Source organism: Eretmochelys imbricata, chromosome 2, assembly GCF_965152235.1.
Source record: "Eretmochelys imbricata isolate rEreImb1 chromosome 2, rEreImb1.hap1, whole genome shotgun sequence".
NCBI classification, from domain to species: Eukaryota; Metazoa; Chordata; order Testudines; family Cheloniidae; genus Eretmochelys; species Eretmochelys imbricata.
The window spans coordinates 81270298-81287285 of record NC_135573.1 but is presented as its reverse complement, the minus strand read 5'-3'; the positions used below and the strand labels follow the sequence as shown (position 1 = coordinate 81287285).

Genomic DNA, 16988 nt, shown 5'->3' with positions numbered 1-16988 from the left:
CAATCTTGAGTTTTGTTTGATACATTGGGTTTTTCAGGGGACTGTCTCCTCCCCACCTCTCATCCCCCACTCCCCCATGTTGGTCTTTTCTATTTTTAGTTTCCTCCTAGATGTGTAATGGTTCCAGTCCCTCATACAAATAAAAATAAAAAAGCAGACAAAATGAAAACCTACGCGCCAATCTTTCTCTCTGTGAGTAGAGAAGGAAGAGATTTCTATTTGTAAATACTTGGGAGACACTCTAACACTCGATAGATGTGCCTCCGCAGGGAAGTGAGTCAATATGATGCTGGATAGCTGACATTAGAGGAGTAATGCAGCAAAAGCAAAGTCAATGATACATACATTTTGGTGGCCCAGTAACTTTGCAAAAGGATTATATCTTTCCAGAAATTAGCCTTTCAATTAAATACATTTAAACACAACTTGAAAATCCAACCCCAGTAGTAACTACAGTACCCTAAGCCTTCAATTTCTGCAGAATGTGATCTTTCATTTAAAGGAAAAACTAAGTTTCTAGTACTCTTGCTTGTAACTGTAACCTTCTAAACGTGAATGAATACATTGTTCTCTTCTTGAGCCTGTGGAGACAACTGCTAGTTGTTCCCAAGCATCATGACATTGAAAAGATTTGAGTTATTTCTGCAGCTGCTGTTTCAAACCCTTTGGGCAGCATTTCAGTCTGACAAGAAACTTTCATGCTGCTGTGGTTTGAGGAAAGCTATGACTATGAGCTCAGCAGCTGAACACGGAAAATATTCATGGGAGAGAGGGATTCTACGGGGGGGTAGAACTGCACTCCTTTCTTTCCTCCCTCCCCATCTCCAAAGAAGCAGAAGTCTTTGAGTGGGGTGAAGAGAGCACACACCTTTCTTCCAGCAGTCAGAGGGAGGAGGTAAAATGGAGGTTTCCCATGTGTCATGCCTACTGCTCCAGTTTACGTGAAAGGAGGCCCCAAGCAGGATCCTGGGACAGCAGTGTGCCAGGAGTCTTGGCATCTTCCTGGCAGATGATGGGGTGAAGGTATAGGCTTCTGATCAGAGTTTTGCCAAGGACCTTGCTGGCCAGTAGGTACCCAGTGAATTTTTTCAACTTCTCAATTAAAATGTTAATATTGTGATAACTTCCTCAAGAGACCTTTGAAGATACAAAATTTGAAATAAAACTTTCAGGAGAGGTCAGTTGTAAAAAGAAAAGCTTCCATGATCTATGTAAGGCTTCTACCCCCATCCCAAAGAGGCTGAGTGCCTACTGTTCTCATTAGAGAGATGTGGGTGGTCAGCTCCTCTGAAAATCAGGCCATTCTGGTCTAGAATTCCAGATTCAACTATAAATGGGTTTGACTATAGATTCTTATATTAGTTTAATTAAACTGAAACGGAAGCGTAAGACCTCATTCACTGAAACTGGTGCAGTAGAATGTTAAAGTAATAACTCTGCTGTTCATATAGTGCCTACCAAAACAGGGATGGGGCCACATTACAAATAGTAGTAAATAAATGAGTTGATTGCTCTAAAATCTTCTCTTCTTTTTGGAACAGTATCACCACTTCTCACAACTAGTGAGTGCCATTCATATTATCACAGGCCTTCATAGAAAGGAAAGAAGAAACTTTTTCTAGATTAGACCTGACAGACTGAAACTTTTTTTTTAAACAGGGAGGAACAATGTCAAAATTATCAAAGTTTGAAATTGAATTGCCTGCAGTACCCAAGTCCTCCAAACTCAGCCTTTCTGAAAGAGATATTGCTATGGCTACAATGTACGTATCACTGAATAATCAGTCTTTTCCTTCATTTAAAGGGTATTGACAGCTTTTGTAGTGGAGATCCAGAGAGAGGAGGGTACAGTCCAGTCATGGTAAAATGACTTCACTCATTGATTTGGCTTTTTATCTTATTATAGAGTATTGTTAAAGTGCTTGGTACTGGACTGAAAGTAAAGGAGCCTAAAGAACTCTTATAAAAATATAGAACTGATTAGGAAGTGGATTAGTCTCTATCATTTGAGAGAGAGAAAATTAAACATTACAGTAGGCTGGTAAATGTACAAGAGAGACCAATCTTGTATGGACAGAGCTGGCCTGAATGATAGATATGTCACTTAATTTAGATTCTGTAAGCTACTTGACTTATGTATGACTTCATGTGAGTTGTTTTGTGAGGGAGAAGCAATGTGACCATGACAGACTGGTCAGACACTGCAGTAATAGGATAACTTGCTGTCTTCATTGTAGAAAGGGTCTGCTAGGTGCAATTTTTCTGCTAGTATATTCATTTATTTGAAGAATAACATTTTAATCATGTTGTTTTGTTAGATATGGGCAGCTTTATGTTCTCTATCTGAGGCATCATTCAAGGACTTCCAATAGTACCGGAGCAGAAGTAGTCCTTTATCATTTACCAAGGTAAATTGTGTTTTGGTTTTTATTTTTAGATATAAATGACCTTGCTGATCAATGCCTTTTATCTCTGATGTTAATGTTTTCATAGGGAAAGCTCCTGTAAGAAGATGCATATATTAAAGTTGAACAGGACAGGAAAGTTTGCATTGAATGTTGTAGATAACTTGGTGGTAGTTCATCATCAGGACACTGAGGTATGATCTGCCTACAGATTATTTATGTCTTGTCTTTAAAGTTTGTGCTAGATTTTTCTGAAGGCAATGGGCCTGTTCCTTCAAATACTTTTGCATGTACTTAGTCTTTCCAAGTAAAGCTAAGGATGTGTGTAAGTGTTTTCAGGATCAGGGCCGAAATTTGTAATTTACAGGGGAAAAAATTCGTAATTTACAGGGGGGAAAATCCCACTCCTAATTGCAATGCATTGGAATGAAAATCATAATTCAGATCCATCTTCTTTTCAGTTTCTTCTCTCTCTCTGTCTCTCTCTCTCCCCCCCCCATCCCTCCCCCAAAAAAGAAAAAGTTGGGGGGCATAAACCTGTCTGCTTCTCTCAGCCTAAAGGTTTATATGTTTACAGCTGGAGCTGGAGCCATTGAAAGCCCCATGTTCCTCTTATGATTAGAAACTTTGCATTCTAGTAACTCAAATGGTTGCAGCTAGAAACTGATCTTGATTTTTAAATCTCAAACAAATCTTAAAAACCCACATATGGGGAGAAAATAATAGTTCACATGATTTTTAAAGTCATGTGTACAAAAGAACTTTTCCATCTCTCTGTTTTGGGCCAGGGGCATGTGTTTATAGGATGCAACTAAGCCAGTATAACAAATTTTATTTTTTAGTGTAGTGGATGTAGAGTAGTGTCTACTACTATTAAGATTGCAAAACAGTTACCATTCTAGAACCCTGTAATTTTCATGGTCTTGATTCTCCAAAACATTCACCTTTTTGGAGACTGTCTTCCTATCTCTTGCTTCAAAAGTTAAGCTTATTTTTGAGAAAGGATTGAGCAAAATCTTTCTGTATGTTTTTGAGTTTTAGGAGAATGGCAAAACTACTTCCCTATTGTGTGTGTTGTGTTCTAATAAAATACACCTTTTCAATAAAGCTGTAGCAAAAATGCTGAAGTTTAAAACTCACCATGGATGTACAGGAGAAGATCATTAAAGGACAATGAGATGGCCAACTCCCATTGAATAGGAGTTGGTGCCAAGCTGCCCTTTTGTGTCTTGAAAATCTCTCCCACAGTTCTCATTAGACACCCTGCTTGGTTTTGGGAGGAAAAACAATTGGAGATTGCATGTGATGAGAGGCAAAGTGATGTACTTGCCTCAGAGCCTAATAAAATCCTGTCCCTGCTTTCATCATCACTGTACATTCTCACTGACAAGATCTGGAAGCTTGACAAGGCTGCTGCTCTGACAGTTGCTGGAGCAATTTGCATGAGAAGTTGTAAATGTCTCATTGAAACACACTTCATTACTGTTTAGCATAAATATATGCTATAAAATATACAGGATGTGCAATATGCTGAACTAATGTTCCCATTGGAGCCTTAACTACTCCCTGAATTTTTTGAGCATTAGCTGTAATCCTAAAATAAACCAAAAGACATTGATACTAATGTAGGTTTTTTTAATTACTTTATCGTATTTGACTGAAGTAGAGAGAATTAGTCTTTTAAGGCAGTGTTTTTCAAAGTTCAGGTCATGACCCAGTAGTGGGTCGCCTTGCTCAGCACCCAGGGACCCTAGCGGCTCTGGTCAGCACCGCCAACGAGGATGTTAAAAGTCCTGTCGGAAGTGCTGCCCAGCTAAGGCAGGCGGGTGCCTACCTGATCCGACACTGTGCTGTGCCCCGGAAGCAGCCAGCAGCGAGTCCGGCTCCTAGGCAGGGGGGCCACGAGGCTCCGTGCGCTGCCCGAGCACTGGCTCCGCACTCCCGTTGGCCGGTGCTTGCGGGTAAGAGCTGCATGGAGCTGCTTCCATGCCTCCGCCTAGGAGCCAGACTTGCTGCTGGCTGCTTCCGGGGTGCAGCACGGTCCACGGGGCAAGGACAGGCAGGAAGCCTGCCTCTGCACCCCGGCTGTGCCCCTGACTGGGAGCCGCTGGAGATAAGCCCACGCCCCAATCCTCTGCCCCAGCCCTGAGCACCCCCCGACCCAGAATCCCTTCCTGCACCCCAAACCCCTCATCCCCATCCCCACCTCAGAGCCTGCACCCTCAGCCCAGAGCCCTGCCGCATCCCAGAGCCCCCTCCCAGACCCTAAACCCCTCATCCCCAGCTCCGTTGGGTTGTGAGCATCAACAATTTTCTTCAGCTGGGTCCCCAGAAAAAAAGTTTGAAAACCACTGTTCTAAGGCATCTGCAAAAGGGGCCTGAGTTAAGGTTGAGCATTAAATTCTTAACATTGGGAACTTCCTGGCACTTGAGTGTCTGACTTCCCAACCTTAATGTTGCATTCAGGCTAACTTTTAATAATATAGGGCCCCAGTCTTGCAAAAACTCCTAGGCAGATGTGTAATCTTATGCACATAGTAGTACCATTGAAAACAGAGCTCTTGCAAGATTGGAGCCTCAATAGTTAATCTGTCTGTGATGAAGGATTGCGTAGATGGTGGCTAGATCTTTACTTACACAAAAGGCTTTTGTCTCCTAAATGAACTCCTTCCAGGCAGCTTAAAAAGAGTTTGGATAATATGCCCCGTTAGTAGATGTTGCAGAGCAGGGTTTTTAATTGAGTCTGTAATTTGAGGAAAATATACTTCTGGTAATTTTTGGAAAACCTATAAACCAAGTGAAGTAAGTAACATGATTTAATTATTACAAGAGCAGAGGATGAAATAAATGCAAAACCATTTGAACATGAATGACTTGAGATGTGCTCTTATAATTGCTGAATGTCTTCTCATGGGCATGAAAAATGAGGGGCACTTTCTTTTCAATTTTAGACATCTGTAATATTTGATATCAAACTAAAGGGAGAATTTGATGGGACCGTTACCCTTCATCAGCTTGTTCTTCCAGCTCGATCAATACAGCCCTATCAGATCCCTGTGGCAGGTAAAAGGATTACATGGCAATTAAACACAGTGAACATGTTTTTCAATCCTAGGTACATATACAAGCTCCATTAGCATAGTATCTAAGTGCCTCACAGTCTTCAATGTATTTTTCCTCACAACACCTGTGAGGTGGGGAAGTGCTATTATTCCCCATCTTAGGGGGTGGGGTGGGGTACAAGGCACAGAGGGTAAGTGATTTGTCCAGAGTCACTCAGAACATCTATGGAAATGCAAGGACTTGAACCCAGTCTTCTGAGCCCTAGCTGAATGTCCTATTCACTGGATCACCCTTCCTCTCCTCTTGTGCTTAAACTGTGATAAAATGCACAAAAGTAACAATTACTCCTTAAGACAGATACTTATTCACCTACCATCATACCTTGAGATAAAATTTAAGTGGTGTGTGGGAGCTGTGTTCAGTGTCAGTGAACTGTTCACTTTTGTACAATTAAAGTGCTGACTTGTTACTTTAACAGTGTGTCTCTTACTATACAGCTATGGTGGTGTAAAGCACACCTTTGCGCTCCCCCAGTTCTGGAGCTGCTGTGTGTAACAGGGTTGGTCCCATGGCATACATTAGAGCAACCTGAGGGTTTCTGTAATATACTGTAGTTGCTAACAGCCCTAAGGTGCTGAAACCATGGCAGAGGATCAGCACAGCATAACAGTATCCAGGCCCCTTACACTAGCCATGGGTGGAATAGAAACATCTACTTACACAAACTCTGCATCACCTGAGGATCTCTCCTGCACTGGGATGCTCACCCCCAGGTCAGATACAGTAGCCCCACAATTACGATTCTACAAGCAGTGTAGCACACAGTGGCTATGTTAGACTGGACTAGAGGATCTTGTATATATTTTGCCTGAGATGGGATCTTCCACTTTAAAGAATTTAATTCTGACCTATTCTTTTCTCTGAAGTCACAGTGGAAATAGTGATTCTGGAAGATGTGACTTGGCAACTGGTGTATGTGTGTTGTGGGTATATATGTAACTACTTCACAAATTTAATATTATGTAACAAACAGGATTGCTTAATTTCAGTATGCAAAAACCGCTTTCCAGTTTTTTGAGGAACTAAGAAATACAATAATGTGCTTGCATGCAGTATCGAGCAAACTGAGCAGCATTATTTTTATTGTATTAGGATGGGTTATGGCATGTTTTTTCTTTTTAACTGAGTTGTGGAATACTTGTGTGTTGTGTTGAAATCATAACACCCAAACTAATGAATAGCTTTAAATTTGAGAAATAAGTGAGGAGGCAGAAGGAACACAGAGTCTCTCAAGAGGCAACAAGTTCTGCAGTCAGTTAACAGTGATACGTAGCTTCTTGTTCATACAGCTACATCAAAGCAACAAGCTACTTAGGTGTTAGTGTTGCAAAAAGTCTTTTAACCATAAAGTGGCAAGTTATGATTTCAACACAACACAAGGTGACAAAACCAAGTGTGATTCGTGACACATTTTACTAAAAACTGAGATACTACATCTTGAAAGGGAAAACAGATGATAGTTAATTTCTTGCATAAACAAGAATGTGCACGCTAATCAGCTAATAAATCTTACCTACTCATGGCAGCTGGAGAAATCCATCTGTCCTGGGACTTGTTTTTCTTTGTTTCAGATGTTAACTTTTCCCCCCATGTGCAGGTCCAGCCTCCGTGACTAATCAGTCTCCTGTTCCATGTAAACTCTGTATCCTTTGGTTCAATTTTATTCTGGAACTTTGTCCAGATGCAATTGTTTCTCTATGCACCTGCAAATTTAGGATTTCTGCTATTAGAAATAAAGTGAAAAGGGGGAATCAAATATTTGTTCTTCCTTGCCTGTTAGACAAGCCTGTTAGTAGGCTTTTTGGTGAAAGAATGGAGTACTGGAATATTACAACAAAATATTTGAATGTAGTCCTACTATAACTTGACTAAGATAGCATTGTGGGGTTCGTAGTCTCTCATTTCAGATAAGGCTTCTCTGAGAATTAAATGGTGGTATAAAGCTTTTGAAAGCAAAAGTGTGCTATAGCTGCAATACAGAATCAAAATATACTTTAATGTTAAGAGGTCTAGGAATGAAATTCCTTTAATATATTCAGCTGAAACGTCATAAGGAAATGAGGAAATCATCTTGTGACTGGTTCATAAGGGATGATAAACAACAAAGGGGACAATGTTGGAGATCTGAATGAGGCTGCTTGAATTTGGTCCTAATCAGCAACTTCTGGGGGCTTATTTATTTAAGCCAATGCTAATATGAGTGGTTTTATAAACAGATATGCTAGTATCAAAAGTAGGGCTGGTGTTTTATTTCTTAAGAATTTTCTTTAACGTTTAGATTCCTCCTCCTGGATTGTCTTTCAGCCTGATATTATAATCAGCGCAAGTGAAGGTAAATTGGATGTGATAAGTTTCCCATTAATTTTTAGATTGAAGTACAGCACCTCTATCCTATCCTTCTAATTCCAGTCCCATTAGCATAATAGTCTAACTTCCATTTACATCAATGTGAATCTCACTAATGGACATCAGGGTTAATGAAGCATAACTGAAGGTGATTACATGTTTGTCACTTAAGTAATGAAACTATTTTGGATATGTCTTAACAAAAGAGGCAGAATGGGAGAAACTAAGGCCTTGTCTACACTACATAGTTTTGTTGGCAAAAGCTGCTTTTTGCTGACAAAACAGGAGGTGTTCACACAACAAAGCTATTTTTGGCAGCAAAACCATAGCACCTCAAGGAGAAGCATAGAGCTTTTTGCTGCATAGTTAAAGTGACAGTCAGTGTAGACTCTGCTGTTTGTTTTGTTGACATAACTGGCTTCCACTAGTATCCCACAATGTCTGCTGTGATGGCTCTGCTCACTGTTTTGATCTCCCTACAGGCATGCGCCCCTCTCCTTTCAAAGCTCTGGGAAGTATCTAACAGCTGAGCATGCTGCTCTGGGAACTAACTGTTAAGGAGGAATGTTCTGCCCTGCACTAGGAACACAGCTGCAGGCAGACTGCTGCCGCAGAGAGCGGGGAGGAGGGGAAGGGGACAGGACTGCTGCTTTGACATACCTCAGCAGAGAGAGCTCACAGGGCTGCTCAGGATGCTGCTCCTGAGGATGTTGTGGGAGAACTTGGAGGGAATCACAGAACCATAGGCAGAGTGGGCTGCTTTGGGAGAGACTGCTGTGCTGAGCAGAGCTGGGGGCTGATGTGGGTGGGGGGGTGTCCCCCTCCCTCAGGATAGGTCAGTCAGCCTGCTGTCTCCAGCACCCCAGACACACCACTCTCCTTCTCACCCCCCCCCCTTTTCAATTGAAAAGCGGCTGACAATCTACTAGTATTCCCATGGAATGGTAGGATTGAGAAACCTACATCATGTGATGTTGTACCTGCCCCATGAAGCATTGCAAGCCCTTCCCAAAGCACCTTGTGACCAGTAGCACAGTGGGATAGCTACCAGAGTGCACTGCTCTCTGTGTCAATGCAAGAGCTGCTAGTGTGAACGCACTCTGTTGACACAAGGAACTAGTGTGGACATGCAACAGCTATTTTAATTGAAGTGCTTTAATTAAAGCGGCATAACTGTTGCTGACAAAACTTTGTAGTGTAGACAAGGCCTAAGTGTAAAATAACTTGTATGGCTATGGAAGACTGTCATGTACGACTTTTCACGTGTTAAGTCAAAACTGAAGTGGTCCTCACTAGTTGTGTGATTAGTTTTTAGTTAATATTTTTAATAAGGTTTGATGGTTGGCTCTCTTAAACCTAGGTTATCTCTGGAATCTCGAGGTGAAACTTGAGCCTGTGGTTAACCTCTTGCCAGATAAAGGAAAGCTAATGGATTTTCTTCTCCAGAGAAAGGAATGCAAAATGGTTATCCTATCTGTGTGTTCTCAGAGTAAGTCTTGCTCTTACTGGTTGTGTCTCTCCATCTCTTTCGTGGAAGCATTGCAGAGGTGTCTTCCTGTACTGTCCTCATTCAAGGCTAGTTCTCCATTGCCTTGAGCTCAGTATCTTATTTTGTGAACTACCAGGGACTAAATTAGGGAAGCATTTTGTGTACCAGTGACTGAACCACATTCTCAACATAGTTTCTCATCAGTGATGTTGCCTATGCTGCCAACAATATCTAAGCCATGTTGCTTTTGAATCTCTCTCTCAAAATCATTTTCTGATGGCTATTGTGTGCACATGCTTGAAAATGTAAGATGAGTCTGGTTCCTTCTTTGAACCCAATTCTTGATTTCACCAAATGAATCTTCATATCCTGGCAAAAGGCATTTGCATTCCAATTAATCATAGTGCTTATTATAGTCTACACTTAAAATTTATAACTAGCCATGTTGACACACCTGAGCGGTGGATTACCTACATATACAGAAAAACGTCTTGTTGATGTGGGAAGTGTCTATGTTACGGGTGCCTCAGCAGCATTGCTGCAGCGGTACCACCCATAGTGTAGACATACCCTTAGTGCAAAGAGAAATTGGAATTTAGGATGTTCATGGGTCAGTTGACCTACTCTGCTGTGCTTAAGAACATTTCCTGACTGTAACAGTTACCTTTAAAGAGTCTGTGGTAAAAACATTACTGGAGTATATACTCCACTAGCAAGAGGGACAGACTGTTTTATCAGTATCTTGTTTTTAATGGCTATTGTCTTTCAGTGTTAAGTGAACCAGACAGGGGAACGTTGGCTGTGATTGCCACTGTTTTTGATAAACTCAATCATGAGTATAAAAAGTACTTGGAAGCAGAGCAGAGTTATACAATGGTAAGTAATCTGCATCAATGGCTATTTAGACAACGCATTTCAAAAAATACTAACCCTTATGGTTTTCATCACAGAGATGAAAACTGAAGTCAGTTAGCCATAGCAAGTGCACCTTCCCCTTTGCATGTGTACAGAACTTTAACTTTACAGCATAATAGCTCTTCTACTTTTATATATACTGTTGCAGAACCATGAATTTGAATTTTCTGACTTATGTTCTAAATATTTCAACCATATCAGTTTTTTAGGTTGCACCCAACTTGAGTATTTCTGGTGGAACTATTGAGTAACCAGATACCAATGGGAATAACCTACACTGCAATAAAGCACCATTCTACATTGTATTTAATATATATTATGAGCTAGCTTATACAGAACTAAGCCCTACGAAAACTTGACTTACTGAATAAAGCTGAAGATTTTTCATAGTACAATAAGAGTTAGATCAAGAATGTTTGTCAAAGTTAAACAGCATGTTAGCCTTAGATCAGACCACTGATTTTGCTCTAAAGGTAACGCATACTGATTACTTAGCCCTGTGTACATAAAGCCTACTCAGTACAAAATAGCTTCCTGTTAATAAGACTATTCATCTTCCCTCTGCCTTGTTGTAGGTGGTAGAAACAGGCCAGAGCCGAGGCAATCCCCTTCTGAAACGACCAGTCCGTACTCAAGCAGTTATTGACCAGTCTGACATGTACACACATGTTCTGTCAGTGTTTACTGAAAAGAAGGTTAGTAAAGAAACTTAACTTGTACATGTGAATGAATCAAGTGCAAAGAACTGATAGTGCTAGACAGGAAAATTTTCCTAAGAGGAAGGTTGGGTACATGGGACTACGGAAAGACTGGTGATACTCACTACCATTCTTCTGAAGGACACAAGCTGTCTTTGGTAACAGACTCGTTGAATATCATAATTATGTGGAGTGAGTGTTGGGTTAGATAACAGTAACTTCTGCCAGTACCTGACAGGAGAATCTGGTGCTAATCTAAGCCATTAACTAGTATGCAAGTCGCCACTTCAGAATTTTAACTACCATAATTTTTCCTCTTGCTGCATAGGAAGCACCTCACAAGTTCACTATAGCAGTCTTGATGGAATACATTCGCTCTCTTAACCAGTTCCAGATTGCAGTTCAGGTAAAGTTCTGCAAAAAGCAATAAGGGGCAGTGCCTGCTCATACTTTTAAATCCTGTTTCCTGTAGAATGGGAGGAGAGTGGTATGGGCCTTGAGGAGGTTGTTACAGTAGTAGAGGTGGGAGATGAGCAGTGTCTCTGGGTTCTAGAGATCAGTTCAAAATACAGTCCAGGTTTTCAAAAAGCAGCAGAGGAAGAATCGGCAAGCCTTGGCAGCAGCTCGGCCTTAAGGTGAAGGGGTCCAGTCTCTAAATGGCTACCTGAAACTTAATACATCACTGTGCTTCTAAGGCTGCTTTCAGTACAGTTTCAGTGTGCACAGACCAAGGATCTCTATTGGCTACCAAGCTGGCAGCCTCAGTCTAATTATTTGAGCAAGAGAATGAAGTTTCTTCCATTTTTTGAGCCACACTGCTTACATTTAACTGGGAACAGGGAAAAGCTAGTACTCAAACTGGAAGTCTTATGTATGGTTCTAACTAAAATCTTATTCAGTTCCACCTTCTAGAAGATCTTGAAACCCAACAAACAACTGAAGACTTGATATTGAGTCAAACTGCTTTAGAGTTTCTTTCCCTATCTCTTGCATCCTCAGCATTATCTATATGAACTGGTCATTAAAACGCTTGTTCAGCACAACCTGTTCTACATGCTTCATCAGTTCCTGCAGTACCATGTGCTAAGTGACTCAAAGCCATTGGTATGTATGTAACTATGGATTCCATGACACCCCTTTTAGGATTAATTAAGGGTAATACTTCAACAGTACTCTTTGCTACTGTTTCAGGCCTGTCTGCTGTTGTCTCTTGAGAGCATTTATCCCCCTGCACATCAGTTGTCTCTGGACATGTTAAAGGTAAGAATTACTGTGTAAATAAAATATGCTTCAAACATGTCACATGAATGGGGGATTGCAGAAGTCCTAGAATATCAGGGTTGGAAGGGACCTCAGGAGGTCAGCTAGTCCAGCCCCCTGCTCAAAGCAGGACCAATCTCCAATTTTTGCCCCACATCCCTAAATGGCCCCCTCAAGGATTGAACTCTCAACCCTGGGTTTAGCAGGCCAATCCCCCCCCCGCAACTAAAACCCTACGGTATTGTACCTGATCATACAGTTAGTATATATGAGAGGTGACTGTATATTAATACTGTAATACAGCCTTATTTAATCACTTTATGGCTTTAATTTTGTCTTGTTACTTGGCTTTGCAGAGACTTTCTACAGCAAATGATGAAATAGTAGAGGTTCTACTGTCCAAGCACCAGGTGCTGGCTGCCTTGCGATTCATCAGGGGTGTTGGAGGACATGACAGTGTTTCTGCCCGCAAGTTCCTTGATGCAGCGAAGCAGGCAGATGACAACATGCTTTTTTATACCATATTCAGGTTCTTTGAACAAAGAAATCAGAGGCTACGAGGGAACCCTAATTTCACCCCAGGTAAAAGGATGGTATAAAATGGAATTACTGAGTTAGTATCTGCCTTTCTTTAATATAAATGTGTGGTTGAGTTAGCAGTGGCTTCCAGTTCAGCAGGTTGGGGCCTGGTTAGTAAAGATTACCCCCACTGACTCAAGACAGCTAAAATGTTTGTGCTAACATGGGGGTGACCAACCTGTGGCTCTAGAGCCATAGGCACCAACTCCAGGACTGGAGTTACAGGTGCCAACTTTCCAATGTGCTGGGGGGTGCTCAACCTCTAGCAGCCCCGCCCCCAGCCTCCTGCACACCATGAAACAGCTGAACTGCAGAGCTGCCAGTGGGTGGGAGGCAGCTGATGTATTACTGTGGATCTTGGCAATGTACATTAGTAAATTCTGGCTCCTTCTCAGGCTTACCACACCTGTGCTAACATCATCTGGTTTGATTGCGAAGAGGGCTAGAGATGGCATGCCCTCAGAGTCAGCGTTGGCTGTGGAAGTTAGTTGTTAACTCTCCAGGGGGAGAGCTGTAGGGCCATAGTTCTAACTTGTAGTATCTGTATGTGGTCAACCTTATCCCTACAATTCCAGTTATAGATGAAATGTCTAAGCTGTAGTAACAACCACTCTAACCCTGAATATAATTAGTTTCAAAATATGCTGCACTGTCAAAGGCAAACAACTTTACCTTATATTAAAAATTAAAGACTAGTGCTAGAAGAGTAATGTCTTAGTTACGATCAAAGCTGTGTGTTCACTACAGCTCTCAAACACGTTAATTCCTGTAAAGCATTTGGGCTTGACTAGGCTCAGTCTTGTCTACGACAAAGAAAATTTCATTACCTTACTGACAGGGACTTGTTTAGCTTGACCACCAACAGGTGCTCGAACTCCAACTTGCCCTGGCCACAGTAAAGTTATGGTGGGGAGGGGGAAGCTTTCCTACTGTACACATTCCTGTAGCGCTAGTTGGCTTCTAACACTGGCAAGATTTAGGTTACCATGAGACTGAGTCACACCAGCCTTTCATCAGGTGTTTAAAACTCATGACACTTTCCTTGAGGCAAAGAAAGAGGCCTGAATACTTGTAATTTAGCAGATAATTTTGTAACTTGAATGAGTGGCAGGAGTCTAATCATAAATGGGTGTCGAAATGAGTTAATTTATAAAAAGGACAGTGTTTAACATGCTGTTTTACCTACTATGGCTACACTGCAGCTGAGTGTGTGAGTAGAGTACTGAACTAAAAAATAGCAAGGGCCACATCACTCAAGTGCAGACCCAGGGCCTCAGGTGCATTTGTGCTCAAGCTGCAGTACAGACATCCCTTAAGACAGCAGCTACTACTTAGAACTTCAGCAAACATTCTCTGTATCCCATACATGTGTTGCTTTGTCAGTGCACAGAGCCAAGTTACACATCAAGGTATAAACAAACAGCCTTTAAGTTTATTAGAAACATTTAAGTTGTGCCCTTCCCCCAATATCAAGTTTACAAAAGTGTGCATACAGAAGAACCTTTCAAAATAATTAGTTATGTGAACATTCTCAACCAAAAGCTATTTGAAACTTTTAACTGCATAAAAAAAGACTTACACCATCCCTGCTGTCTCATTCCTCTTGTGTGAAGTCACTTGAACATGAGCTAGAATTATGGATTAGTGACCACCACGATTTTGGACTCACAAGGTAACACGTTCAACCTAAACCCAAAGCAAAGGACTATGTTTCCATTTAACTACTTTAATACTTCCCTTCCCAGTTATTAGAAAATTTGTGCTGCATATGCCTCTAGCCTAGAAGAACTATACCCAGATCTTGCAGTCACACCATTAAAAACAGAAGCAGCTAAGGCTATTCAGCTGACAGGCCTTAAAAGGGAAGTTCACTCTAAAAATAGCAGCTGCTTCTAATGAAAAAAGCTAAAAACATAAGCAAGTAAAGCAAAAACCGCTTCCATGGAGGAAAAACCTAAACACCAGTATTGGTGCAGTTGATTTTGTTCTGAATTTTAGTGTCACCACACCCATCATAGGGACAATATAATAGGATTTTGTGCTAACTAAGCCTTTTGTCCTGTCTTATAGGAGAACATTGTGAAGAACATGTCACCTTCTTCAAGCAGATTTTTGGAGAACATGCTCTCATGAAGCCTACCACTTTCTGAAAGTGTACTGTTTTCATACAAAATGTATAATTTATTGCATTTAAGTAATGAGATTTTGAACTACAGATTTTATAATAAAGTATATACAGACCATTGTGGTAAATATTACTAAAAATATTACACAACCTCTGGAGTGATGGCTTGTTTTTCCCCTAAAAATAAAGCCCAAAAATTGCATTGAGTTGCATTTAAAAGTAGCGTCAGTGGTTTGGCAGTCCATTCTCATACACACATCACCTTGAGTTTGCTTTGGAGAAAAAGTTTAACCAGTTATATTTCTCAAAGAAAAAGATGCAGCCTCTTAAAATAGAGATCCTGTTAATACATCTCCTTTTAGTAATACTAGTCCATGAGTCACAAGTAATACTTCCGGAGTTTGGAAGCTTTATATCCAAAGCTGCTGTTCTCCTGTAGTTGGATTGGTGCACAAGTTAAACCCGGGGGCAGTGTGATAGTCATAGAACATTGCTGCAGTTCAGTCTTATGCTGAATGGGGCCTAAGCCACAGTTCATGAAGTCCACTGAACACGGTTAAAAGGGCTAGAAGTAGAGGAGTCTCTCTCGTTCTGTACCTTTGTGTCTTTCTTGTGCAGCACGTGTTTTAGCTTTATTTACTGATGGACCTGAGTAAAAGAAAAGGGAGAGTTATATTCTGAAATCCTCCTTCAGTAATACAGGCAGCTATAAACTAGATGGGCAGTATTGTTAGCTAGAAAGTAGATAATCTATTAGTTCTGCTTTGACTAAGTATTTCCTCTAAAGGAAATACAGCTTTCCTGAAAAGTATTCCCTCTGAGTAGTTAAGATCACCTTACTTAAAATGTTATTGGTTCTTAACACAAACATCTATATGCCAAAATATCAACTTTGAGGATTAGATTATTTTGTATACAGTACAACTGCTAATGACTCACTATCAGGTAATATTTACTTTTATAATACAAGTGATGTAGAAAAGCATAGACTGGAGATTTCCCTTTCTAAATGGGTGAAAAGGGGAAGGAGAATTAAGCATTTTTCATTTAACAGATGTTCTTAACTTATGACATAGCTCTTGCACAGTGAACATTTCTGTACCCACAGCGTAGTGGAAGGAAACTCACTTAAAGATGGAAAGAATACTGTACTGAGGGCTTGAGAAAGGAGACTCAGTAAGACACATTACCGGAACTGGTAGCACTCCAGGAATGCTACCACAAGGTGTGCAACTATATTTATAGACTACTGAAAAGGAATGGAAAGTCCGCTGTAAACAGATCTATTTTAACAGGACCAAATTACTACAAACTAAACTAAGTGGGTCACAGCAGGTGATCTAATGTATTTGAAGCAACTATATCCCTAGCTGTTTATTTAGACATACAGCTGTAGACTCTCTTACTGAATGAGAGGGATAAGTTGAAGACTACACCGATTTTAAAATCCATCTTTAGCAGTCAAGTGTATTCTTACCTATATAACTAAGCATAACAGGAAGAAATATTAATCCATGGATAGCTCCAAGCACCACCATAGCTAGATACATCCTGAAGTAGAAGATCTGAAAGATTTGGGATTTGGAGAAGAACAACACTACAATTCCTCCAAATTTTGTCAGAGTGATACCACTGAAAACCTGGTAATAGAAGAGGTTAAAAATAATTAAGTGATTTCATGCAAAATGACATGGTGTCATGTGACTCGCTTATTCACTAGCGAAACTGTGAGAATGAAGAAATACCCCATTCTGAAAGTTTAAATATTGCAATATTCCTTGAAAGTACAATCATCCCTTATACTGCATAGAGCAGTGGTGGGCAAACTACAGCCCACAGACTGCATCTGGACTGTGACCTTTTAATCCAGCTCTCAAGCTCCTATCAGGAAGGAGGAGCTTGCCCCGCTCCTCCAGCTCCTATGCATAGGGACAGCTGGGGGCTCCACAGTGCCCTGCCCCAAGCTCCGCAGCTCCCATTGGCCAGGAACCGCAGCCAATGGGAGCTGCGAGGGCAGCATGCAGAACCACCTGGCCGCACCTCCACAT

The 16988-nt window shown here is 41.0% G+C and overlaps 2 protein-coding genes across 4 annotated transcripts in view; one reads left to right on the top strand and one right to left on the bottom strand.

Moving 5' to 3' along the window:
• RMC1 (regulator of MON1-CCZ1) overlaps positions 1-15090 on the top strand; it is a 28815-nt gene extending 13725 nt beyond the window's left edge. For 2 of the 3 annotated variants that reach the window (XM_077810366.1, XM_077810365.1), the window contains exons 7-20: positions 1660-1763; positions 2319-2408; positions 2494-2599; positions 5357-5468; positions 7126-7170; positions 7807-7860; positions 9235-9363; positions 10133-10239; positions 10854-10973; positions 11305-11382; positions 11976-12080; positions 12168-12236; positions 12593-12818; positions 14886-15090. In XM_077810366.1, coding sequence (XP_077666492.1) covers positions 1660-1763; positions 2319-2408; positions 2494-2599; positions 5357-5468; positions 7126-7170; positions 7807-7860; positions 9235-9363; positions 10133-10239; positions 10854-10973; positions 11305-11382; positions 11976-12080; positions 12168-12236; positions 12593-12818; positions 14886-14965 — 1425 coding nt within the window. In that variant the 3' untranslated portion in view covers positions 14966-15090. Of the gene's footprint in view, positions 1-1659; positions 1764-2318; positions 2409-2493; positions 2600-5356; positions 5469-7125; positions 7171-7806; positions 7861-9234; positions 9364-10132; positions 10240-10853; positions 10974-11304; positions 11383-11875; positions 12081-12167; positions 12237-12592; positions 12819-14885 lie in introns of those variants that run through there. The other variant, XR_013345160.1, reaches the window with a different exon arrangement.
• Positions 14226-16988, bottom strand: part of NPC1 (NPC intracellular cholesterol transporter 1) — a 52356-nt gene continuing 49593 nt past the window's right edge. Inside the window, exons 24-25 of the mRNA XM_077810364.1 lie at positions 16418-16580; positions 14226-15588 (exon numbers count right to left, since the gene is read on the bottom strand). Of these exons, the coding sequence (XP_077666490.1) occupies positions 15506-15588; positions 16418-16580 (246 nt within the window). The 3' untranslated portion in view covers positions 14226-15505. The remainder of the gene's footprint in view (positions 15589-16417; positions 16581-16988) is intronic.